This window comes from Grampus griseus, assembly GCF_964374135.1.
Source record: "Grampus griseus genome assembly, chromosome: X".
In the NCBI taxonomy this organism is placed as follows: domain Eukaryota; kingdom Metazoa; phylum Chordata; class Mammalia; order Artiodactyla; family Delphinidae; genus Grampus; species Grampus griseus.
In genome coordinates, this window is record NC_138999.1 from 129,622,535 (window position 1) to 129,645,824 (window position 23,290).

General features: G+C 62.7%; 2 protein-coding genes across 2 annotated transcripts; one reads left to right on the forward strand and one right to left on the reverse strand.

Annotated features, from left to right (window-relative positions):
• The first annotated feature begins 1,136 nt into the window (after positions 1 to 1,136).
• Positions 1,137 to 3,330, forward strand: AVPR2 (arginine vasopressin receptor 2). Its single transcript, XM_082680985.1, has 4 exons — positions 1,137 to 1,185; positions 1,653 to 1,704; positions 2,047 to 2,931; positions 3,123 to 3,330. The coding sequence occupies exons 2-4, from the start codon at positions 1,680 to 1,682 to the stop codon at positions 3,326 to 3,328; spliced, it is 1,116 nt and encodes a 371-aa protein (XP_082537111.1). The 5' UTR covers positions 1,137 to 1,185; positions 1,653 to 1,679; the 3' UTR covers positions 3,329 to 3,330.
• A 590-nt stretch (positions 3,331 to 3,920) lies between these two features.
• Positions 3,921 to 19,567, reverse strand: ARHGAP4 (Rho GTPase activating protein 4). Its single transcript, XM_082681884.1, has 22 exons — positions 19,444 to 19,567; positions 15,323 to 15,530; positions 15,074 to 15,236; positions 14,795 to 14,857; positions 14,385 to 14,549; positions 13,670 to 13,798; positions 13,371 to 13,592; positions 9,403 to 9,504; positions 9,131 to 9,322; positions 8,961 to 9,045; positions 8,659 to 8,686; positions 8,346 to 8,448; positions 7,641 to 7,701; positions 7,487 to 7,564; positions 7,257 to 7,391; positions 7,051 to 7,156; positions 6,689 to 6,922; positions 6,510 to 6,601; positions 6,234 to 6,417; positions 5,929 to 6,021; positions 5,653 to 5,767; positions 3,921 to 4,476 (listed from the first exon to the last, which is right to left on the reverse strand). Exons 1-22 carry the CDS (start codon positions 19,508 to 19,510, stop codon positions 4,243 to 4,245), a joined length of 2,859 nt encoding a protein of 952 aa, XP_082538010.1. The 5' UTR covers positions 19,511 to 19,567; the 3' UTR covers positions 3,921 to 4,242.
• Between the last annotated feature and the right edge of the window lie 3,723 nt (positions 19,568 to 23,290).

Consider the following 23,290-nt stretch of genomic DNA (forward strand, 5'->3'; position numbering starts at 1 on the left):
TGTGGGGTGTAGGGGGGCTGGGTGGGCCCCCACCCTGATGACCCCTACTGGCGCCGCCAGACTCTGGCCGCGAAGAGGACGCCTGGCCTTGGCTGTACTTGAGCCCCTGGTCTGTGAGAGGCTGCTTTGGTCCCTAGCCTCGCAGGTCAACAGAGAGGAGGGACAAACAGGAAGAAAGGGCCAATCTCAGCCTGGAGCCGGGCTCTGGGCCGCATGCAGGCCACTGCCTTGGGCTGGGCTGGGCCGGCCTGGACTGAGGGAGGCCAGGGCCGGTGGCAGGAGCTGGGGTGGGGGTGGGGAGAGCCTGGGATGGGAAAAAGGATGGGCTGGAGAGGAGAGGAGGGAGGGAGGGCACAGGAGCGCGCGCGCGCGCGCGCGCGCGGCGTATATGGGGGGAGGGGAGAGAGGAGCTGGAATATGCGTCAGTGCAGAAGCTCTGAGCCCCCTTCTCCCAGGACAGGTGTGGGAGGAGGAAAAGCGTGGAGGTGTCCCGGGCTCCCACAGTCTGGGGAGGAAGCTGGATCTCTCGGGGACACCTTCAGCCCCAGCTTGACCCCGCCCCCCCTCTTCCCGTCCCTCATCTCCTGCGGCCTAATTGAGGAGCGGGTGGGGCCTTCGCAGGCTGGGGAGAAGCCCTCCTTCTGCCTAGCGGGGACCTCGGGAGAGCCTCGCCCAGGCCCGGAGAGGGGCAGAAGGAGCCTGGCTTGGGAAAGGGGGGGGCGGTCAAGCTTCGCCACGAGAAAGCTGTGTGACGCTGAGCCGGGCCCACCCATCTCCGGTCGCAGTTTCCCCACTTATAGACACGCTGAACTAAGTCATCGCCCAGAGCTCCGCAGCCCCACGAGTTAATAAAGGGGGCCCTGCGGAAGTGGGGGCAGGCGCGGGTGGTGGCAGATAGCCGGCTGCAGCTAAGCCAAGCTCTGGAGGGCTCGGCTCCCCCTTGGCGGGGAGAACGGAGTCCTGGGATGGCTGTCGCCAGGAAGGGAAGCAGAGGCGGCCAGGAGCCTACTTCCCCGTGCCAGAGGCGGGAGGCTCATGGGGGAGGGGGAGGAAGTCCCCTCCTGAGCAGGTCACTCCCAGAGGCCTGGTTGGGGCGGGGCAGGCGATGGAGCACCGATCTGAGCTCCTGGGCCACCTTTGCGCCCGCTGCCGCCCAGCTGCCCAGGAGCCCGGGAGCCCGGCCAGGTAAGGGGCTACACGGGGGCATACCAGCCCTCCCACCGTGTCCCCAGCCCTCCGATGGCCACCTCTCTTGGCCTCTGTCAGGGCTGGGGGGGGGGGGTCTATCTGTCTGCCTCGCTTCTTGTGGGCCGCCTAGGTAGGTCATAGGCTTGGTTCGTCCATCTGTCTGACTGTCCCTCTCTCCAGCTTCCCCTGCCTAGTCCTGGGAGGAGTGTAGCAGGGCTCCGAGGTCGATGTCTCTCAGGGGCCAGACCTCACCAACCCTGGTTAGGCTAAGGACGTACCCCCAGTGCCCGATCACTGGAACACACACACTCACGCATGCGCGCGCGCACACACACATGCACGCGCACGCACACACCCCCACCCCACCACCCCGGCAGCTCTCTAAGGACCCCTATCCGGAGACTCTGGGCAGCCAGGCTGGCCCCTCTGGTGGGAGGCTGAGCTCGCCACCCCGTCTCCTCCAGGCGCTCAGGACTCCTGCCCGCCCCACCATGGTCATGGCGTCCACCACGTCGGGTAAGGTCCCAGCCACTGTCCCTACCCATACCCCCACCCTTTCCTCCACTGGGATGAACCAGGTGGGCCGGGCGGGGTCAGATGAAGCCAAGAAGACCCTTCCAGAGACCTCCTTCACCCACTTCTCCGGGCTGCTGGTGCGGGGAGGGGAGCGCATGGCCCTATGTATTCGCTTGGGCTGGGGCTGCCCTTCCCTCCCCACCACATGCGGATCCAGGAAGTGGGAGGCTGGAGGGAAGCAGAAGGCCACCAGCTCTGCCTGACCAGCGGGAAGCTCCCTGGGCTCGGTTCCCCTGCAGAGCACACTCCCTAACTCGGGCCTCTCCCCCCACCGCTGCCCAGCTGTGCCCCGGCCCCTCTCCCAACCTACGCCGCCCGGCAACGGCAGCGAGGAGGAGCCGCTGGACGCCCGGGACCCGCTGCTAGCCCAGGCGGAGCTGGCCCTGCTCTCCACAGTCTTCGTGGCTGTGGCCCTGAGCAACGGCTTGGTGCTGGGTGCCCTAGTGCGGCGGGGCCGGCGGGGCCGCTGGGCGCCCATGCACGTCTTCATCGGCCACTTGTGCCTGGCCGACCTGGCCGTGGCTCTGTTCCAAGTGCTGCCCCAGCTGGCCTGGGACGCCACCGACCGCTTCCGTGGGCCCGATGCCCTGTGCCGGGCCGTCAAGTACCTGCAGATGGTGGGCATGTATGCCTCCTCCTACATGATCCTGGCCATGACGCTGGACCGCCACCGCGCCATCTGCCGCCCCATGCTGGCACACCGCCATGGAGGCGGAGCTCGCTGGAACCGGCCGGTGCTGGTGGCCTGGGCCTTCTCGCTTCTCCTCAGCCTGCCCCAGCTCTTCATCTTCGCCCAGCGTGACGTGGGAGATGGCAGCGGTGTCCTCGACTGCTGGGCCCGCTTTGCTGAGCCCTGGGGCCTCCGCGCCTACGTCACCTGGATCGCCCTGATGGTGTTCGTGGCACCTGCCCTGGGCATTGCCGCCTGCCAGGTGCTCATCTTTCGGGAGATTCACGCCAGCCTGGCGCCGGGGCCTGCAGAGAGGGCCGGGGGGCGCCGCGGAGGGCGCCGGACGGGCAGTCCCAGCGAGGGAGCCCGGGTGTCGGCGGCCATGGCCAAGACCGTGAGGATGACGCTGGTGATCGTGATAGTGTACGTGCTGTGCTGGGCGCCCTTCTTCCTCGTGCAGCTGTGGGCAGCGTGGGACCCGGAGGCACCTCGGGAAGGTGTGTGGCCGTGGCTCGAGCCGTGGGGGCCGCTCAGGCTTGGCTGCACACACACCTTGGCCCCTCCCCTCCCCAGCCGTGGGCTCCCGAGCGGACGCGGGCTGATGTGCACTGCTAGCCGCTGGGTGGCACGTGGGTCGCGGCCTGCCCTGGGCACCCTCATCCCCAGCCCAGACCCCTGCACCACACAGGGCCCCCCTTCGTGCTGCTCATGTTGCTGGCCAGCCTCAACAGCTGTACCAACCCCTGGATCTACGCTTCCTTCAGCCGCAGCGTCTCCTCCGAGCTGCGAAGCCTGCTCTGCTGCGCCTGGACGCGCGCCCCGCCCGGCCTGGGGCCCCACGAGGAGTCCTGTGCCACGGCCAGCTCCTTCCTGGCCAGGGACACCTCCTCCTGAGAAACGAGGGGCGCCTTCCTTCCAGAGGCTCCACGAAGCTCAGCCGCCTGCCCGGGGACAGGCTCCGCGATCGCGCGGGGGCCCGGCAGTCAGCTCCTTGGCGCCGCGTGTAGGGAGGGGCTGCGGCGGTGGGCTGCAGGGTCCGGGGCCGGCGCATGGCTTCCACCCCAACCAGTGCCTGCCCTGCCGGCTGACGGAGGTCCCGGGAGCGGGGGGTGGGGGGTGGGGGCCCAGGAGGAAGAAAGGGGTGGGGCCGGGGGCCTTCCTTTCCCCGCCTCTCTAGTCCCCCTCTGCCCTCCCTTCTGACTCTCCCCGTCATAAAAGTTCCAGCTCATTTCCCACCTGGCGAGTCTCCTTGGATCAGGGTAACGGTGGGCGCGGGGGCAGCGCGGAAAGATTCTCAGAGCCCTCCCGCACCCAGACACGTGAGCGGCTCTAGAACCCGCCACGCAGGCCTTCAAAGGCAGCCCTGTGCCAAGGAACCCCCCGCAGAAGCTGTTCCCAACCTGCCATCTTTGGGGTGCCAGGAGGCTGGCCCTGTACCCACCTTCCCAGCCCCACCGAGACAGAGAACTGGCTCGCGTCGGGGAGTCAATGCACAGGCCTTTATGAATGGCCGCCAACACCAGGCTGGCACCCTCGGCTGAGCAAGGGCACCGGGCACCCGACAACCAGCGACAAGCCCTCACGGCCAGCTGCCCCCAGCCTCCCTCCTCGGCTGCCTCCCAGAGGGGCCTGAGCCAGGGCGGGGGAGGCAGGGGTGAGCTGGGGTGGCCTCGTCCTCCTCTCTGCAGACCGTCACGAGCAAGCATGCTGCACAGGACCAGGGAGAAGCAAAGGGCCTGGGGAGCCCGGCCGGTCTCCCCCGTGGCCGCCTGGGGCGGGGCGGGGCCTGCAGAGGAACCGGTAGCACCTCAGTGCGGCTTGAGGGGTGAGTCCAGGTCCTGGGGCTGGGAGGCCAAGAGTGAGGCTGGGGCCCCAGGGCCACGGGAGAAGCCTTTGTTCTTGCCGGGGCGGCCGCAGGCCACGGTCTTCAGGCTGCGGGGCCCAGGGCCAGGGGAGATGGTGGACGCCGGCCCGAGGCCCTGACGGACGGCGGTCTTCCCCAAGAGCTCCTTAAACACAGAGTCCATGGTCTGCGCCACGGCCTGGCGGGGAGGAGAGGAAGGCAGGGCGTCGGTGCGAGCGGCCTCCACCTGGCCAGCCAGTCCCCCACCCCCAGGTCAGTGGCGCCAGCTGACCCAGGAGCGAGGCCCTCCTACCCTCCGCTGCCCAAACTCCTCCATCCCCTGAAACAAAGTCCTCGGCCACCGCCTGTCCCCAGGCCCCTCCCCTCCGTGGGCCCCGCAGCTGTCGCCCCTCCCTTGCCCGGTTTTGCTCCTGCCACTTTTGGTGTGGCGGTCACCGTCTCCTCCGGGGACAGCAATCCTCAGTCCAGCCCTGAAATGGGAGCCCCTCTGGCTGGGCCCCGGGTCCCCCTCCTCCTCCCACTCTCTCCCTGGCTGAGATCACAGCCACCATCCCCTGGCTTCGGGGGCGACCAGCGTGCCTGGACCTCCAGGGCCAGTGGTCCCCTGCAGCCCAGGGAGGAGGGGCTGAAATGCCCCTGGAGAGACGTGCACATCCTAACCACCCCCCACCCTGCACTGGGCTGGGACCCTGTGTGGAAATAGGGCCTTTGCAGATATAAGTTTAGGATCTGGAGATGGGGAGACGATCCTGGGTTATCTGGGCAGACCCCAGATGTAGTGATAAGTGCTCACACGGTTCCCGGGGCTCAGCCCGGCGGTGCCCACTGGGAGCCCACAGTGGGGTGCGCTGGGCCCAGAGGGGAGCCGGGTGTCCCCAGGCTGCACCCCTGGCCCCGGCCGCATCCGGCACCCGCTCTCTCCCCCTGCAAGAACTACGACCCCGCCTGGCTCCCCAGTCAGCCACCTCCCTCAGCCTCTTGTCCACCTGCCCCTTTCATCCTCCCTGGCTCGCCAAGCGCCTGCCACATCACCACCTTTCACCTAGTCTGGCTCTAGATGCCAGCCTTGAAGCCTGTCCCACTCACTGCGTCCCACTCAGGAACCGAACATGAAGCCCAAATGTGAGAGCCCCAGGTCCCCTTCCCTTCTACCCTGCCTCCAGGCCCGTCCCTCCCCACTGCACTCACACCCTTGCCGGCCTGCCCCTCCCTAGGCTGGGCTCCACCGGCTGGTCTGAGGTCAGGAAGGTCAGACTTGAACCTTGGGAGGGAAGAGTCCGGTTCATAAGGGGAAGCAGAGACCCATCCCTGAGAGGTGCCCCCCACTTGCCACACGGCCATTCCCAGCTCTCACCTTATCCACCTCCACATGTCGCTCCGGGGATGCTGGGACCAAGCAGCGCCGTCTGTGCCCAGAGGGGCCCCCGGGTGTGCCGAGAGGGGCCTCGGGTTGGGTGCACGGCTCTGGCCTGCAGGGCATAGACAGTGGGCCTGGCGGGGGCCCTGGGGAGGCTTCTCCCAGTCCAGGGTGTGGCCAAGGGAAAGGGAACAGTGAGGCCGGTCCCTCTCCACCTCCTCCAGCCTGGGGTGGGCGGGCAGGGCCCCCGGAAGCAGTCTTCCCCTTGCTCACCTCTGGACAAACTCCATGGCCGGGAGGGCCTCTGGGCTGCTCACCAGCTCCCCGGCGGCCGGCAGCCCCTGGCCCACAGCAAGCTTCTCTGCCCTGGCGCCAGAGAGACAAGACCGCCTGTTAGAACGCTCATTCTGGGCTTGGGGTCTGGGGGCCAGAGGGCTCAGCGCTGGCCAGAAGTGGTCAGAAAGGCGCACTCTGGGCCACCCCGGGCCTACGGAAGCGGGGACTCGGGGCGGGGGAAGGGCCAGAAGCCCGGGTGAAAGGAGAGCCTCCCAGGAAGGGCCCCAACTTCACTCACTCACCCCGCCGGCAACGTGATGTACTTATGGGGGATGAGTCCCCGGGCCCCGGCGTGCTCGCCCCGCCACCAGTCGCCTGAGGCCCGCTCGTGCAGCCGCAGCACGTCCCCCCGCTGGAAGGTCAGCTCCTGGGCCGTGCGGCCCGTGTAGGCAAAGCAGGCCACGGCCTCCACAACCCCCTCCGGGTCTAGGGAAAAGAGGGGACCCCAGTGTGGGGGAGGGGTGGAGTGGGCATCCAGGGCGGGGACAGGGTGGGGCACTCCTTCCCGCCCCCCTCACCGTCCTCCGGGGCCAGGCTCCCAGCCTCCGGCTCCGGCTCCGGCTCCGGCTCCGGCTCGTTCTCCCCCGCCGGGCCCTCCAGCTGGGCATCCCTGCAGTGCAGAGCAGAGCAAGGCGGATGAGCGCACGAGGGATTGCCCGTCTGCCGGACCTCCCTCCCGGCAGCACGAAGAGCCTACCCCAGGCAGCTGGCAGAAGGCGGCGCCATGCACTTCTCATAGACAGGGCCGGGCAGCTGGGCCAGGGGCGGGAAGACCCGCGAGGGCTGCACAATGACCGTCTGCACCAGCTGGTTCACCCGGCCCTGCAAGGCCACCGGGTCCTGCCCGGCGGGTACGGGCAGCAGCGTCGGCCCGAAGCACACGGCCAGGTTGTAGGCATCCATCATGTTCTCATCGCTGTACTGGGCCAGGCTGGGGGCACAGGTGGGTCACAGGCAGGGAGTTCTCGGCCCGGTGTCCCCTCACCCCCACTAGCAGCTGGCTAGAGCCACCCCTGAGCCGCCCTCGCCCCCCCTCCCCCCGCGCCGAGAGGTACTCACTGGTTGAGGAAGGCGAAGAGGTAGCGCAGGACCACGAGCACCGGTGCGGGCAGCCGGGCCAGGAGGCGGCTCACATGCTCCACCCACTCCGCCGCGGCCTCCGCTTCTGCGGCCGAGGCCAGTGCCCCGGAGAGAAGGCGTGAGCCCGGCCGTGGAGGCCAGCGGGGAGGGCCCCCCCCAGGGCCCGCCGCAGACCCCCGCCTCACCCGCAGAAGCCAGCAGCTCCCTGAACAGCTCCGGGGGGAATATCGGAGGCTGCAGGCTCCGGAAGTAGAGCTTCAGCACACCTGCCACCGAGTCCAGGTCATGGGCGGTGCAGCCCTCCACCAGTGGGTCCTCTCCTGAGGGCGACACGGTGGCGCAGGGGGCGAGAAGGCGGATGGCACTGGCTCTTCCACCCACCCCCATCCTCACCCCCGGCCCCGCCGGTCCCCACCTCTCTCAAAAGCGTCACGGATCTCCGAGACCCGGGGCTGGGCGCCCGACACCCGGAAGATGCCCTCGTGCTGCAGGCCTGCGGGAGGACGGAGAGCCGGTGGGCGCAGGATCGGGTGCCAGGCCAGCGGCAGGAGGGCCCAGGTCTTACTCACCGTTGAGGTTAATGAAGCGGATGCAGCTCTCCACCACCAGGGGCACAGACTGGCCCGAGCTCTGGGGACAGGGACAGAGAGGGTGTTCCCTCCACTGTGGACACAGCACGTCCTGCCTCACCACTCACTCGCTTTTATTTTCTCTTAATGCGTTATGCGGTCAGCAGTAAGGCCTGCGAGATGCATGCCCAGGTGTCCGACATCCCTGGTGCCGTCTCGGGCCACGCCTTACGTTTCACCTGCTAACTGTTTATTGCTGGCATGTGGAAATGCCATCGAACTCCGCATGTCGACCCCGAATCAAGTAACATCGTGAAACCCAAAATTTGTTCACTTAAATAATCTGTTGATTCTTTTGAACCGTGACATACAGAATCACATCCTGCAAATAACAGTGTGATTTCTTCTTTTCTGATCCTTCTTGCTTCCCTTACTTCCTCTCTCGTAACCCAGAAGTGGGGCCCGTGGACACTCTTGCTTCTGTTAACTCAACTCCTCAGCCCTAAAATCGCTGCCACCCGAGGCTTTCCGTTACTAGTTAGGGACGTGCCCTCTGACCAGTGCAGGCCCGACAAAGGCCCACCCAGGAGGAGACCGGTGGCCGGGGCGGAGGTTACTGGGTTCACAGGCAGCCCCCGGGGCTGGAGGGAGAGCAGAAGCGGGGAGGGGCCCGCACTTGGTTGGCGGGTGACACAAAGCAAGTACCTGGATAAACTTCTCCATGTCTCCCCCAAAGAGCTTCTGGTTATACTGGGAGCTGGGGCGGGGAAGGCGGCTCTTCTGGAGTTTTCTCTGTGTGTACTGGGTCCTGTCGTGAACAGGAGCTGGCTCTGAGGGGAGTGGGTGTGGAGACTAGGCTGCCCCGACACCCTGGCCCAGCCAAACAGCATGCTGGAGCTCGCGGGCAAAGTGGGAAACAGGCCGCCGAATGACGAGCAACAGAGCCGGGTCCCAAAGAGAGGGGAGGTGGGGACCCCACAGCTCCTCGGGACAAGCTGGTCCTTCACGAACGACTCACCGAGACACCTCCCGCTCTTCCTTGTCACCTGGGGAGGAGAAAACGTTGGTGTGTCTCCCGGGCTGGGAGGTTCCTCAACGCCCCGCAGAGGGAGAGGGCACCTGAAGGCCCAGGGCGGTCACAGGACGAAGGGCGGGATGGGGCCGGGATCCTCGCTGGCTTACTCCCTGCGTGCCAAGCACCCTCCCTGGGTGGAGAGCACGTGGGCCGGGTGGAGGACCCAGGAGGAGAGCCAAGCTGCGGCCGCTCCCGGCCCTGGGGGTGGCGAGGCAGGGGCTCAGGGGGCCAGGAGCGGGGCCCACCTCGCTGAATGGCCTCCTGCAGCTTCTCATGCTTGGCCTGCAGCTTGGCGAGGATGCTCCGTCCACTCAGGTACTCCTGGAGTTTCTAGGAAGCCCCAGGAAGAGTCCAAGGCTTTAGTCCTAGCTCTGGGCCTCCCCGGCCCCCCGCCCTCCTGGCCCCGCCTCCCCACCGTGACGTAGAAGGTCTCGGTCTCCTGCTGCTGCCCCCGCCTCCGGCTGGCCTGCCGAACCCCTGGGTCCGAGTTGGTGGACTTGAGGGACTCGGTGGAGGGGCTGGCCTGGACGGACTCGAGCATGTCCCCATCTTCCGACGCCACCACCTCCAGCAGGGCCTGCAGGGTGGCCTTCAGCGTCTTGTTTACCTGGGGAAGAAGTGGGGACAGGTGAGGGACAGGGAGTCCAAGTCAGAAGGCAGGGGGAGGGCAGGCCGGGTCACCCATACCTCCTCTGTCTCGATGGTTTGTCGGTCCAGGCGGCTCCGGATATTGTAGGCTCTGGGCAGAATCTCGTCCCGCAGCTCCATCTCAACCCGGATCTCAGCCACCTGCAGAGGGCAGCATCCAGGCGGCTGAGGGCCACGCCCGAGACGCAGGGTGGGGCTGGGCAGCAGGCACCGAGGTCTCTGGGGCCCATTTTCGCTGCCTTGGCCGCCGATGCACAGGATCACCAGCCTTGACGCTGCGTACAGCCAGATCTGAAGCGTGGCAAGGACACCTTCCCAAGGGGAAGGCGCACACCCGCACGCATAGAGACTTGCGCACGGACGTTCCCCGCAGCGCTACTCCTCACAGCCCAAAGGAAGAAGCAACCCAAGCGTCCAGCAGCTGATGAAAAGACAAGCAAAGTGCGGTCTCTCCATACAATGGAACGTTATTCAGCCACAGAAAGGGAGGAAATTCTCACACATGCTTCAACATGGGTGAACCCTGAGGACGTTATCCTCAGTGAAACAAGCCTTTTGTCACAAAAGGACAAATAGGACATGATTCTACTTGTATGAGGCGCCTGGAGTAGCCAGATTCCTAGAGACAGAGAGTAGATGCTGGGGGCCATGGGCTGGGAGGGGGGGGGAGTTAGTGTCTAATGGGGACAGATTTTCCATTGGGGAAGATGAAAAAGTTCTGGGGAACGGACGGTGGTGATGGCTGCACAACAATGTGAAGGTGTTTCATGCCACTGAACTGAACAAAACGGCGAGTCTTATGTGTATTTTACCACGATTATAAAATTTCTATCCAGGCCCTAGAAAACACTGACATTAGAAGACCCACCCCCTCAAGCCCACATAATGGGCAGAAAACCAGAAATTGACTCTCTGGAAAGGATAAATCAGAGGGGTTCTGGACTCAGGGACACTAGTCACTGCTGAGGAAGGGGACGAAAGTCCCTACTGATGAGAGAGAACACAGCAGCCGCCGCCATCTGGGGCTGGCCAGGAGCTCAGAGCTGTGCCTCAGTGTGGGCCTGTTGGACATAAGGAATGTCACAGAGCATCAACGTCAGACAAAGCCACTGTGGCCATGACGGCTGAAGATAAAAAAAAGTCATCAGCGTGTCTGAGCACAGACCAAAGCAAAAACCTTGTCCAAGGCACAAAAATGAGCAAACCTCCGCGCGTCCCAGCTAGTGTGAGGGACGGTTCCTTCCTCACTGATGACAGCTCTAGCCTCCCTTTAGCCACCCCTGCCCCGTCTTCTCAATAAGATTTATTAAGACACCCTGTCAGAGTTACCCCTGTTTCCTGACAGCATCCAAGCCAGCGCCAGGCCCCTCCCCCAAGTCCCCTAACCCTTGCCCAAGTCCTCGGAGTCCTTTCTAGCACCCTCTTACCGAGACACCCCCAGCTCCCCGTGATGTGGGTGTCCCTCACAGCAATGATCGGAGTCCCTGCCCAGCCACCCTGGGGGGAAACCCACTGCTGACAAGCTCTGCTCACACACATCAGATACGTAAGGCACCTCTCTTCAGTGCCTCCTCTGAAATATGAACTGACGGCCAAGAACCGGCAGCCATTTGAGGGAGAGCGCTAAAGTGGAAGACATTGATCAAAGCAAGAAAACAGTGAAAAGGCAGGGAACCGGGGGAAAATGTCAAGAAAAGGAATGAACATTTCAGAAAGATTTGAGAAGATGTTGTATCCATGAAACAAGAAGAAAGGGCTATTTTAAATAGGAATTTGGAAAACAAACCCAAACTCTTAAAAACAAAAAAATATGAAAGTAAATTAAAAAAAATTTCAACAAGGGGCAGGAAGAAATAGTCGAAAAAATATCTAAGAAAGCAGAATGAAAAGGTATAGCGATGAGAAATAGGAAAGACAAAAGATAAGGAAATCAGGGCTTCCCTGGTGGTGCAGTAGTTGAGAATCTGCCTGCCAATGCAGGGGACACGGGTTCGAGCCCTAGTCCAGGAAGATCCCACAGGCCGCGGAGCATCTAAGCCCGTGCACCACAACTACTGAGCCTGCGCTCTAGAGCCCGCGAGCCACAACTACTGAGCCCGCGTGCTGCAACTACTGAAGCCCACGCGCCTACGGCCCGTGCTCCTCAGCAAGAAAAGCCACCACAATGAGAAGCCCGCGCACCTCAACAAAGAGCAGCCCCCGCTCGCCGCACCTAGAGAAAGTCTGCGCGCAGCAACGAAGACCCAACGCAGCCAAAAATAAATAAATAAATTTATATTAAAAAAAAAAAGATAAGGAACTTAGACTGTCAATCCATGGTGTTCAACATCAAATTACAAGAATTCGTGAAAGGAAGAGAAAAGAAAATTAAGGGAAGGAAATTACCAAAGGAATAATATGAGCTCAAAACCTTGAGACACAGGTTTGCATAGTGACGAGGCCCACTGGGTGCCCAGCACCATGAAGGAAAAGGATCCCCAAGGCACATCATCATAAAACCTTACACGAGGGAAAGAGTCCATCCTAAAGGCTTCAGGGAGACAAACTGCAGGTCACGTGCAACAGTCCAGAAATCAGAATGGCATTGCACTTCTCACCTACAACCTTGAATTCTATACCCAGCTACACTACCAATCAATTTCAAGGATAGAATACAGACATTTGGGGCTTCCCTGGTGGCGCAGTGGCTGAGAGTCCGCCTGCCGATGCAGGGGGCACGGGTTCGTGCCCCGGTCTGGGAGGATCCCACATGCCGTGGAGTGGCTGGGCCCGTGAGCCATGGCCGCTGAGCCTGCGCGTCCGGAGCCTGTGCTCCGCAACGGGAGAGGCCACAGCAGTGAGAAGCCCGCGTACCGCAAAAAAAAAAAACCCAAAACAGAAAAAGAATACAGACATTTTTTCAGACTTTCGAAGTCAGGAAAGTATGGGGAAAGATGTCCACACAAACAAGGGTAATAAACCAAGAAAGAGGAAGACACAGGATCTGGGACACAGACGGTCCAACGCAGGAGAGAATGGCAGGAATGCTCAGGACGATGGGGCAGGGAGGTCCTGGACTTCACAGGCCTGCAAGCCGGGACTGGACGGCTCCAGGGCAGAGCTCTGAAGAGAAGAGATCATCTGGTGTGAGGGGAAGACGGAGACGACAGCACTGGGAGGTGGTGATGTGGGGAGGAGCCCTAATCAGCCACGAAGGAGGCCGGTAGGGCCTCTGGAAGCGCAGAAGCGCTAGCAGCACCTGCCGCGTTGCTTGCAGCAGAAGCAGCAGCTAGAAGATGGGGAAGGGGTTGCGTCTGGGGAGTGGGAATCAGGGACGGAACGGGTGAGTCAGAGAAGGGCTGTGTGCCATTGGACGCCTTGAGTAACGTTTGACTTCCGATACAACTTTGGTCAAAATACATATTAAATAAGTAAAAGCTCAGCGTAACCCCAGCCCCTGCACAATGTTCACGAGGATAAACTGGTAAACAAAAGAATAGCTCGGAGGTGCATTTAAAAATGCCTAGTGGGGACTTCCCTGGCGGTCCAGTGGTTAGGGCTCTGAGCTTCCACTGCAGGGGGCACAGGTTTGATCCCTGGTCGGGGAACTCAGATCCCACAAGCCGTGTGGTGCGGCCCAAAAGAAAAAAAAAAAAAAGATGCCTAGTTATAAGTTACTGTTTGCATGGTTTCTCTCCCCGCAAGTTTGCATTATGAAACGTCTAAGGTACATAGAACCGTCGAAAAAAGAGTATACGGACAGCTATATACCACCCGCCAGCTGGCCTCAAAACCAGTGGCATCCTGGCTGTTTGCCCTTGCGGGGGGCGTGGGTGTGTGCGCGCGTCCTTCGCCTGAGCCGCAGAAGTGAGCCGCGGAGGTCTGCTGGCTCCAAACGCAAGTCCGGAAACCGCAGAGCCTCATTTGTCTTGAGGCCACTGAAGGAGGGTCTGAGAAACAAGCTACCATCACAATGAAGATGAGAAAACACAAAGCATTTGCCTGAAGGGGCGGGCAGAGACCCTCACCTCATCTCCCTCGTGGGGCTGGTAGTCGAAACGCAGCGGGGGACAGAAGGCGGCTGCGTGCACCTCCAGCACCTTGGCCTTGTCCCCTGGAGGGTCTAGGGCTTCCACCACCTCCTCCAGGCTGCCCAGGCCCTGTAGCTGGGAGGCCTGGGTGCGGCTCTCGGCGGCCGTGTAGCTCCGGAGCACCTGCCCCAGGGCCAGGTGGAATCCCGTGTCACAGCACTGGGGGACAAGCGAGGACACGGCTCGGGCAGGCTCGGCACACAGGCGCCCGGCCCCGCCTGCCCGCCAGCACTCACGTCCATGAGGTCCAGGACGTCACGCACGTAGTAGTTGTTGACAGCGGCGTTGACGCTGGCCAGGCTGAGCAGGTACTCGTTGCGTGCCTTTGTGCACTTGAGTTTGTGCTCCAAGAACTTGGCATGGCGCTGCTCAGGACCACACAAGCCCCAGGATCACCCACGCGGCCCCAGCTCCGCCTCCCATGTAGCCCTCACCCGCGACACATGCTCTCTCCCCTCCCTTCCCCACGCGGACAGCTACACCCGCTGTCCCACCAGGTCCCTCAAACAACTTGGCCCCGAAGTCATGATGTCCTCCCTCCGCAACCCTGGCAGCCTCAGCGTCCCCATCCTCTCTTCAGGGACCGCCTCAAACATTCCTCCTCCCCTCCTGTCACTCAGTCACCCATTCGACACGTCCGCTCGCTTGTCTGCAATCTCACAGCACTGCGTGAGGCAAGGACGGGTGGGTGGAAGGGCCCCCAGGCTTCCGGCAGCAGATTTCTCTTTGCCCAGCGGGGCTTGGTGGGGGAGACCAGCTAGGAGCGTGCGGGCTGTCCCGGGCCTAGTGGCTCTTCTCCTGCCCGCTCTGTCTACCACCCCAGCTTGGGGAGCCCTCCAGAGCCAGCCCCGCCTTCCTGCTGCACACCACCTCCCTGCAGGGCCGGGACTCGGAAGGACAAAGCCCAGGAGCCAGAGCCTCCGGACACAGACGGCTGCCCCCCAGGCCCACCTTCTCCACCAGCCGCCCTCCCTTCTTGAGGGAGCCCTTGCGGAGGGGCCCTGCCTCGGTGCCGGCACTTCGGCACGCCCGCTTCTCCTCCTGCCGCTCGGCTTCCCGGAGCTTGGCCTCGGCATTCACGCTCTCCATGTGGTACACCTGGTATGTCTTCTTGGCCTGCAAGGAGGCCCAAGGCCAGGCAGCCCTGCTCAAGGCCACGGCCGCAGCCAGCCCTCACCCTCCCCATCCCAGCCCATCCGGGACTCGGACCTGAGCGCTCTGCCCAACCACCCAGTGCCCAGAGCAGGGAGAGAGGGCCGAGCTTGCGGTCCTCGAAACCCAGGTCTCTCCTTGAGCCTGGCTCGGGGAGATGTGAGGTGATGGCCTCCCTCTGATTCGGACAGGCCCTGCGGCGCTCTCACCGTCTGAAGCTCTGACACCACCTCCAGGAGCTCCTCCTGCAGCTGTTGCTCCAGATCCTTACTCTGCGGGGGAGGGGAGTTGAGCACAGTCCTGCCCCAGTGCAACACCCACCCCCATCCTGCAGCGGCGGCCAGCCCTCAGCTTGGCTCCCCTCTGCCCGACGCCCCCCGGCCTCCTGGGCCCTCCCAGCCGTGACACCTCTGCATCGGGCACCCACGGGCTGCCCTCGCTAGATCTTGAGGCCATCCAGCATCCCGTGCCCAGGGCAGGGGCCTTGCCTTCTTGACTATGCGCCCAACATCCTCCGCGATGTGACTCAGGCGCTGGGCCAGGGGCCCACCCAGCATGTCGCTGAGGGCCGCGCTCTCGCGGCTCTGCTGCCGCGTCTGCTGCAGCAACACGGCCCAGCAGTGTAAGGGCGACAGGAGGGACGGCTCCTTCCTGGGGGAGACGGGCACTCAGACCGACGGGGAGCGGGGCCTCAGGCCCTGCTGCAGTCGTCCCACCGGCCAGTCCCCAGGACCCACCGGAAGCTCTGGTGCTCCCGGCTGCCACCCCCCAGGCGGCCTGCGCGGCCAGAGAAGCGCTCAACCAGCTTGTCCAGGCCCCGCGAGTACTCCAGCTCCACCTCGGCGCGGCGCCGCATGAACTCGGCCAGCTCCTGCAGCAGCTCCCGCCGCAGCTCGCCCTGCAGCTCCAGGCAGCGCAGCTGCTCGCCCAGCTGCCAGCGCATCTCTGTAGGGGCGGGGCGGGGGGGGGGTACGACGCAGCTCAGGCTGGGGCAGTGGACCCACCGCCGAGTGGAGTGAGCGCAGAGCCGAGGGGGCGGGAGGCCGGCCCGGCGCTGCGGGAGGTCTGCCGTCCAGCCGGCTCGGGGCGGGCCTGAGGAAGGGGACCTCTGAGGTGAGGCTGAAGGGAACCAGCCGGGAAGGAAGAACGGAAAGGCCCTTCCAGGCAGAGGGCAGAGCCCTGCGAAGGGCCAGGGGCGAGAGGGAGTGTGGAGGGTCCCGGAGGCTCGGAGCAGGTTGGGATGGTGGGAGAGCACCTGGCACTTGGGTTTCCCATGACTCCCCGGTTTCCCTGCCACTTCCTGACCTTTGGGTGCCCAGGACCCCAGGCAGGGTGGCCGCCCCCGCAAACACAGAGACACACGGGGCTGCGCAGGCGCGGGGTGGCCACGGCGCTCTGCCAAACCTGCAGTGAGCTTGCGGCCTCGCTGGCTGGAAACCCTGCCCTCAGCCCCAGGGAGAAAGGGCAGCGCCAGTGGGAGGGCCAGACCAGCTGGTGGAGGCTGACCAGTGACAGGACTGAGGCAACTGGCCTGTTTGCCGTTCCCAGTACCGACTCCTCACTACCCACCTCCGGGCAGAGAGGGCCACACCCCGCTCCCCACACGGCTGGCTTCTGACACCTTATCGCTGACTTGATTTGGCAACTTTCCCCACACAGACCTAAAGCAAAGAACCGCCTGAATGAGGATCTTAAGCAACCCACTGGCGAGCCCTGGGCATCCCGGGGACATAACGCACTGTCTCGGCTTCTGGCAAGCGGGTCACCACTTACTAACTGCTGTCCAAAAAAGGGACGTTAAATGACTCCTTCATTCAGCATAATGTTGGTTATGCACCCAGTCAGTCTAGACATGGAGACACGGTGCCCACCCTCCTGGGGACACAGCAGGGGGACAGGCACGCGCTAGAACGTGTCGGAACAAGTGGCACTGAGAAGACAGCACAGAGCGGGAGGTGGTCAGGAACAAGCAACACTGGAACAGAGAGCTGAAGGAAGCAACAGAGGGGCCGTGGAGCCAGCGTGGCTGGAGAGAGCTGCGCAGGCGAGGGGAGGGGGGAGATGGCCAAGGCCCGTGGTTGGGGAGGACTCCCCGCTGGACGCCGAGGGAGAGGGGAGCCACAGCAGCGGAGCCACGAGGGTCCGGCTTCGCACTCAGGGCCCCTCAGGCTGCCGTGGGGAGCCAGGGCAGAGGTCAGGTGACGGAGGAAACGTGCCCAGCCCAGGTGGCAGCTACCGCACCAGTCCAGGCAAGACAGTCAGGGGCTTGGACCAGACAGCCAGCCTGGGAGGAGGTGGGCAGTGGCAGGACCCAGGGTGGCTGTCGGAAAGAACTCTGCGGTGAACAGCTCGGTACTGGCGCCATGTGGATTTCTGTCCCGCCAGTGGTGTCCCACGGGCTGTGGGGCACGTGGCAGCCTCCATGGGTCCTGCCTGCTCGGCATCCGCGTCTCCTCCTCTGATTTCCCTTTCGAGAACGTCCCCTTCCTACTCTCAGCCCCTGGGTCCCTCTCCCTGACTCCAGGCGCCCCAGATGTGGCTCTTGCATCACCCATCCCTCGGCCCCTCCACCGTCCTCCACCGTAGGACTAGATCAGTGACAGGCCCAGGGGCCACCATCCCTGCCCCGCGCTTGCACCGCAGTGACTGAACGAGAGCGCTCTCTTTCCACCAAGGGGTCAAGCTGGGTAAATGGAAGCCTGGGCGAGGACTGCTTCCTGAAGGTGAAACCAGTGCAGTCTCCTTACACCGTCCGAGGCCAGGCCACTTGAAATCAGGAGAGTCTTCATTAAATCAGGGTAACAGTTTGGGGATAAAAGTAAATTTCATTTCATTCCAAGAAAGATCTGAGATGTCCCGGCTTGCCTCACTGTCCTCTGGCGTCTGCCCCTTCCTCGTGGAGCGACAGTTCGCTGGGGACCTATTACAAGCGAACAGTGCTCAACGGGCCAGCACACCAAACCGTTTCATTTCTTCTGTTCGGTGCAGCCAAGCCTGGGCTGGGATTCGGGCCTGGCGTCAGGCAGACGTTGAGTCGGCAGGGTCTGAGCACAGTGAGCCGGTGCCTGCTGAGCTCCCCAGGCTCCCCAGGCTCGCAGCTGAGTCGGCGTCCAGCTCTCAGATCTCAGCTGGGATGCGCTCATCAGGGAAGCCTTCCCAACCTCCCCACAGACTAGGTCTGGCCCTCTTCCTGTCCCCTTTCTTGACATCCGCACCCTCCCTTTATAGTGGTTTTCATCATAATTGAAATGAATTGTGTGATAGGTTGTTCACTGTATGTCTCCCCACTAGACCTGTGAGCCGTATGACAGCAGGGATTGCTTCTCCTGTGCTCAGCGCTGTATGTTCAGGGCCTGGCAAAGAACAGATGCGTACAAAACATCTAGCAAAAGGAAGGATGGAATCCACGTATGCTTGAATTGCAGAGCCAGGACTGGGCCTCAACAACACTTCCTGTGAGTGAGGCATTCGGTCTCACTTCTGCTGACAAGCAAAGCAGAAAAGATGGCCTCCCAAACCACGACTATGCTGACCTTTCAGAATTTCGGGTGTCAAGACAGTGATCCCGTTTTTCTAGCATAGTAGGAAGTTTCTTTGGGTGGGGGGGTGGGGGCACGGGGCGGGGGGACGGGGAACAGAAGCTAAAATCATTAGGGACCCAGAGCAGGCAAGGAACAACTTAAAAGACAGCCTTGCTCGAAACCCCAATTTTTTTTCAGTGTGAAGGAACGACCCACATTTGCTGACTGAAGAGTTTCCAAAGTCCTTCAGCCGCATGACATTTGGGGGATGCGGCTGCGGACCATTCTCTCCATCTGAGGAATGTTGCAGGGGAGGCTTGGAGAGCTGACTGGCCCTGCACGGTCACCTCAAGCTGGCTCTGGGCAGCAGGCCACCCTTCCCAGACGGGGAGGACTCGAGCATACTTTGGTGTAAATTGCTTGTATTGGATAATGACGCTGGAATCTCCATCTATGGACTGGAAGGACATTCGAGGCTCATTTCATTACACCTCCTGGGACCTATAGGAGTGGCCATAAGCAAGTCACTGCTCCTCTCTGAGCTTCGGTTTCCTTCATCGGTAAAATTGAGCTATTGAGACTGATATACAGGGTCGCACATCTGAAGACACCAGAAAATGTTACAGCCTCAAACTGCTGGCACTTGGACGCTGCCTGCTTCCCTTTGCACGAGTTACCACGCCCTGAATAAGACCCAGAAAAGCAGTCGACTAAGAGTTTGCAAAGCTGATTTGCATACGATTTGCACAGAGTGTTTATCAGAACCCAAAGAGGTCTGCTCTTGCAGAGGGCGCAAGATCCCTCAGGCCAAGATACACTGTGCCGGTTTGACCCAGAGACAGTGGCCTTCAACTCTGAGCCACCTCAGCGCCCAAGGGAGGGAACAGGGACTGGGCTGCAGGGACTGGAGTGGTTTTAGGGTAAAGCCATCGCTAAATCCATCCACCGAAGCTCTCGGACCCCCTACCCAACCCCCGTCAGCAAAGTCAAGGTGCTCCATTTCACTGTGGCTAGAATGCCACTTTGGGGGGAGCACTCGGTGCCCCCTTCCCTCCTCGGAGTCCTTAGGTGAGGTGCAGGGAGAACCCAGGAGGACACAGCTACCAAAGGGAGGGAGGGAGCGAGGGAGAGTGGAAGGAAGGAGGAACAGCGGCGGTTGCGGCCAAAGGGACGTGGAGAGGCGGGCAGGGGGCGCGGGTTCCCTCCCTCAGCCCCCTCCGGAGGTCACTGGGGGAGAGCAGCGGGCCCTGGGCCAGCGGCCAGGTCTTTTCGAGCTCCCCCACGACCTTCGGGGTCTCCGTAGGGAACTGGGCCGGGAGCGCCCCGCGCCCTCTCACCTTTGACTTGCGCCTCATGGTCCGCCTGCGGCCCTCGCTCCCGGCGCAGCTTCCCGTGCGTGGCCATGGCCGCCGGGCGGCCGCGCCGTCGAGCTCCGTTGCTCCCACGCGGCCGCAAGCGGGCCGGGCGTTGGGACCGGAGGCCCCCGCAGCCAGCAGCCTGCGCCGGCCCCGCCCCGCCCCGCCCCGCCCCCAGCGCGGCTCCCGGGGCGGGGCGGGGGCGGCCGGCGCGGCCTGGCACTGCTCGAGAGGGTCTGGGGTCGGGGGGGGGGGAGGGGTGTGCGCGTGCGTGTGTGTGTGTGCGTGCGCGCGCGCGCGCCCACTGGGGCCGGGCCTTGCCGTCGCCTCGCCCCAGGCACTGGGCGCGCACCCGGGCAGCCTTGTGCCCAAGGTTCGGCTGCTAGGGCCGGTGTGGGAGCCCCAAGGTGCCCGGCAAGCTGGCATCCTCTGGCTGCCATTCCCCCCCAGCCTCCAGAAGGCTGTCTGGTCACCACTGCCAGACTGCACATCGTGGCCATTGGCCCTGAATGCCAGTGCGCAGTGACACCATAGCTGCTCCAGACCCTGGGCTCCCTTGGGTCACCTGCCTCCCCCAGATCCCCAGGACATCAGATGGGGCCCACCCTTCCCAAGCACAAGGAGCCTGGAGAGCCAGGTGGGAAGGGAGGTCAGCACCAGAGAACAGAACGTGCCTTCACTCCCTCCAGGCCCCCTCATGGGGAGCGGGTGGGGGCGGAGGTCAGAGAGCAGGCTTGGGCTAAGGTTCCCCTTCTGCTCAGCCCTGTGGGGAGGAACAAGCCTTGTTGCCCCATAGGTGGTTACCACTTCCTGCTGCCGGAAGAGACTCTTCTGCCTCCTTTCCCCGGCAGCTTGCACCTGCTGTCCTAGGCCCAGGGGACTGGGGAGGGGCAGCCTTCTTCCCTCACTCTCAGAGTAAGGCCTTACTGAGCCTGGGGGCGTCTTGGGGCCTCTCTTAGACAGGAGTGCTGGAGTTTCCCTTCACCCCTCTCTACCAACTCGAAGTCACAGGCCAGGCCGACAGGTTTTTCTCCAGTATACTGAGAAGGCAGGATGCAGGTAGCAATTGACCAGCCGGACTGGACAACTGTCTTCAGTTGGGTGGGAGGGAAATCCCTGGGGTATAGATGGTGGGGACGGGGGCGAAGGCCGTTAGGCTCTGGGCTCGTGCCCAGGGGAGGTGGGCCTGTAGGCGCTAGTGCAAGGGGTCCGGGCATGTGTGTGCGTGGATGTCCAAGTCAGGCTCTGTGCAAATGTGGGCACACGTGACCCTGACCTGCAGCTGTGGGAGGGAGGGGAGTCTGCGCAGGTACTTCCTGGCTTTCAACTGTGAGCATTTCGCTCACCCAGAAGGGGAAAACATACCTCCTCAGTTCCCTGCCCCCCACCCCCAGTACCAGGCCCTTCTCTAAGGTGCAATGTGTGCACGGGGCACTGGGGCTTTTCGGCCTGGGAGCAGGCCAGACCCCAGCAGGAAGGCATGCCCCTCATCGGCTAAACCCAACACAACACACCTTGCCCCCTACCCTCTATCTGAGCCCTGACTGGTCGCCCAAAGTTCCTCCCCCATTCAGCAGAGCCAGGCACAGGGCTCAAGCCCGCAGGAAACTGCGGCTGAACTGGTGTCGGCGTCTACTTTCAAATGCTCTCCTTCGTCGTTTTACTTTAGGACTCCAGAAATGCTCACGTGAAGCCCCATTCAGCCACTGGTGTCAAAACTCGAGTGACTAGCCCTGGCTTTTAGGACGCTTCTTTGGCATTTAAGGCCGAACTGCTTGCTCTGTCCTCAGCTCTATTGTTCCCCTTCCAAGAATCTAAATGGTGCAGAAGGGCAGGATCAGATCTGCGGGGCCTTGCTAAGCCTGTTGACAAGTGGAGTGAACACTTGGTCCTGAGGGGTGACCGCAGGGCTGACGTGGTCAGGTCTGCTGGGTGAAGGATGGACCAGAGGGAGAAGAGATCAATGGGGAGGTTGTTAACAGATGTCCACGTCAGATGAGAGCATGAATTGGACAGTGAGGCCACTCCCATTTTCCCACAAATGAGCTTTCCAGGAGAAGTTTCACAACGGGGGTCCAGGTTGTGCACCTCTGTGTATAGGTTCATCCCCTGGGGAGACGTCCCCAGAGCCCACCCCCAGTCACACGGCTAGGGAACAGGAGTTCCTGCTTTTCCCACCCTCAGCCTTCCAGCCTCTGTTCGGCACCTAGCTACTGAAGCGGCCCCTCCCAGAGCCGGGTCCTGCAGAGAAGGAGAAAGTGCTGGGCCCCAAGGGTCAGTCGGGCCTGCGGCTTCCCCTCTCTGCCCTCCGCCCTCGCCTCAGCTCCCGCCTCCGCCCAGAAAACCCAACCGCCTGGGGGCGGCCGAGCGTCAACGTGCCCTCCTGGGACGCTGGACGCGGAGAGCAGAGGGCGGGCCCGACGAGGGAGGAAGGAGTGTGCCGCAAGGCACCGTGGGAGCCTCCGCGGGCTCCCTCCCGCCAGCGCTGGGGCGCGGCCGATGTAGCGCGCATGCTCTCCCCCTTGCCCGCCCCGCCCGCCCCGCCCGCCCCGCCCGCCGCGCGGGGCCCAGCCCCGCCGCCGCCGTACCAATCAGAGCCTGGGAACGAAGCCCGGCGCGGCTTGCGAACCGAAAGGGACTGAAGCCAGGAGCGGAGGGCAGGGCGAGGCTCCGCCTCCGACAGCAAGCCCGCGATTTGAGCCAATCAGAACACAGCCTCCCTCCCCCCGCCAGCCCGCGCGTTAGCGGGCGCGCGCGCAGGCGCATCTTCCTATTTCCGGCCCGCTCACTAGCGTACCGGCTGTTAGTTGGTCACGTGGCAGGCGCCAGCCAGAGAGCGGATGGAGCTCCGTAGCAAATCATTCTGCGTAGCAGAGGAGCAGTGTGCCGTCTGCGGCAGCAGGCGCACAAGGTACAGTGACAGCTAAGGAGTGCTGAGCTCCGCTGGGAGGTGGGCGGCCCAGGCGGCCCGCCCAGGGATGAGGAGCAGCAAACAATGGCGCTGCAGCCAGAGGGAATGGCAGTGATGAAAGGCACAGGAGCCAATTTTAGGGTTAGAATTGAAGCTATGAAAAACAGAGGGCTTACAGGCTGCATGAAATGACATGCATTCGTCAAAACTCACGGGAGTGTACAACGCAGAGGGAAATGTAACTGTGGACTGTAGTTAACAATGTATCAATCTTGGCTCAAACACATGTTAACACTTGATACAAAATATTAATAGGAGAGGCTTCCCGGGTGGCGCAGTGGTTGAGAGTCCGCCTGCCGATGCAGGGGACGCGGGTTCGTGTCCCGGTCCGGGAAGATCCCACATGCTGCGGAGCGGCTGGGCCCGTGAGCCATGGCCGCTGAGCCTGCGCGTCCGGAGCCTGTGCTCCGCGATGAGAGAGGCCACAGCAGTGAGAGGCCCGCGTACCGCAAAAAAAAAAAAAAAAAAATTAATAGGGGAAACTGAGGGGGACGGGGGGGCGGTCCACGGGAACTCTGTACTATCTGCTCACTTCTGTAAATGTAAAACCATGCTAGAAAGCAAGCCCACCGATTATTTTCAAATGAAGGCTTGGGTTAGGAAGTAGATTCAAGGGGTATCATGGTGATCGAACAGACAGGACTCGCTTTTGGTTTGCAGGGGAGGGAGGAATCAAGGACAGTTGCCAGGGCTCGAGCAACTGGGTAGCTGGTTGGGCCATTACCGAGATCAGACATTGGTAGAGAAGCTCAGCGAGCAGTTGGACTCAGGCATCTGGAACCTGGCAAGGCAGCGGCAGAGCAGGGCTCGGAAGAGGCTCCCAGAACTCCAGGGTTCCCTTCCCCCGGGACCCAAAGA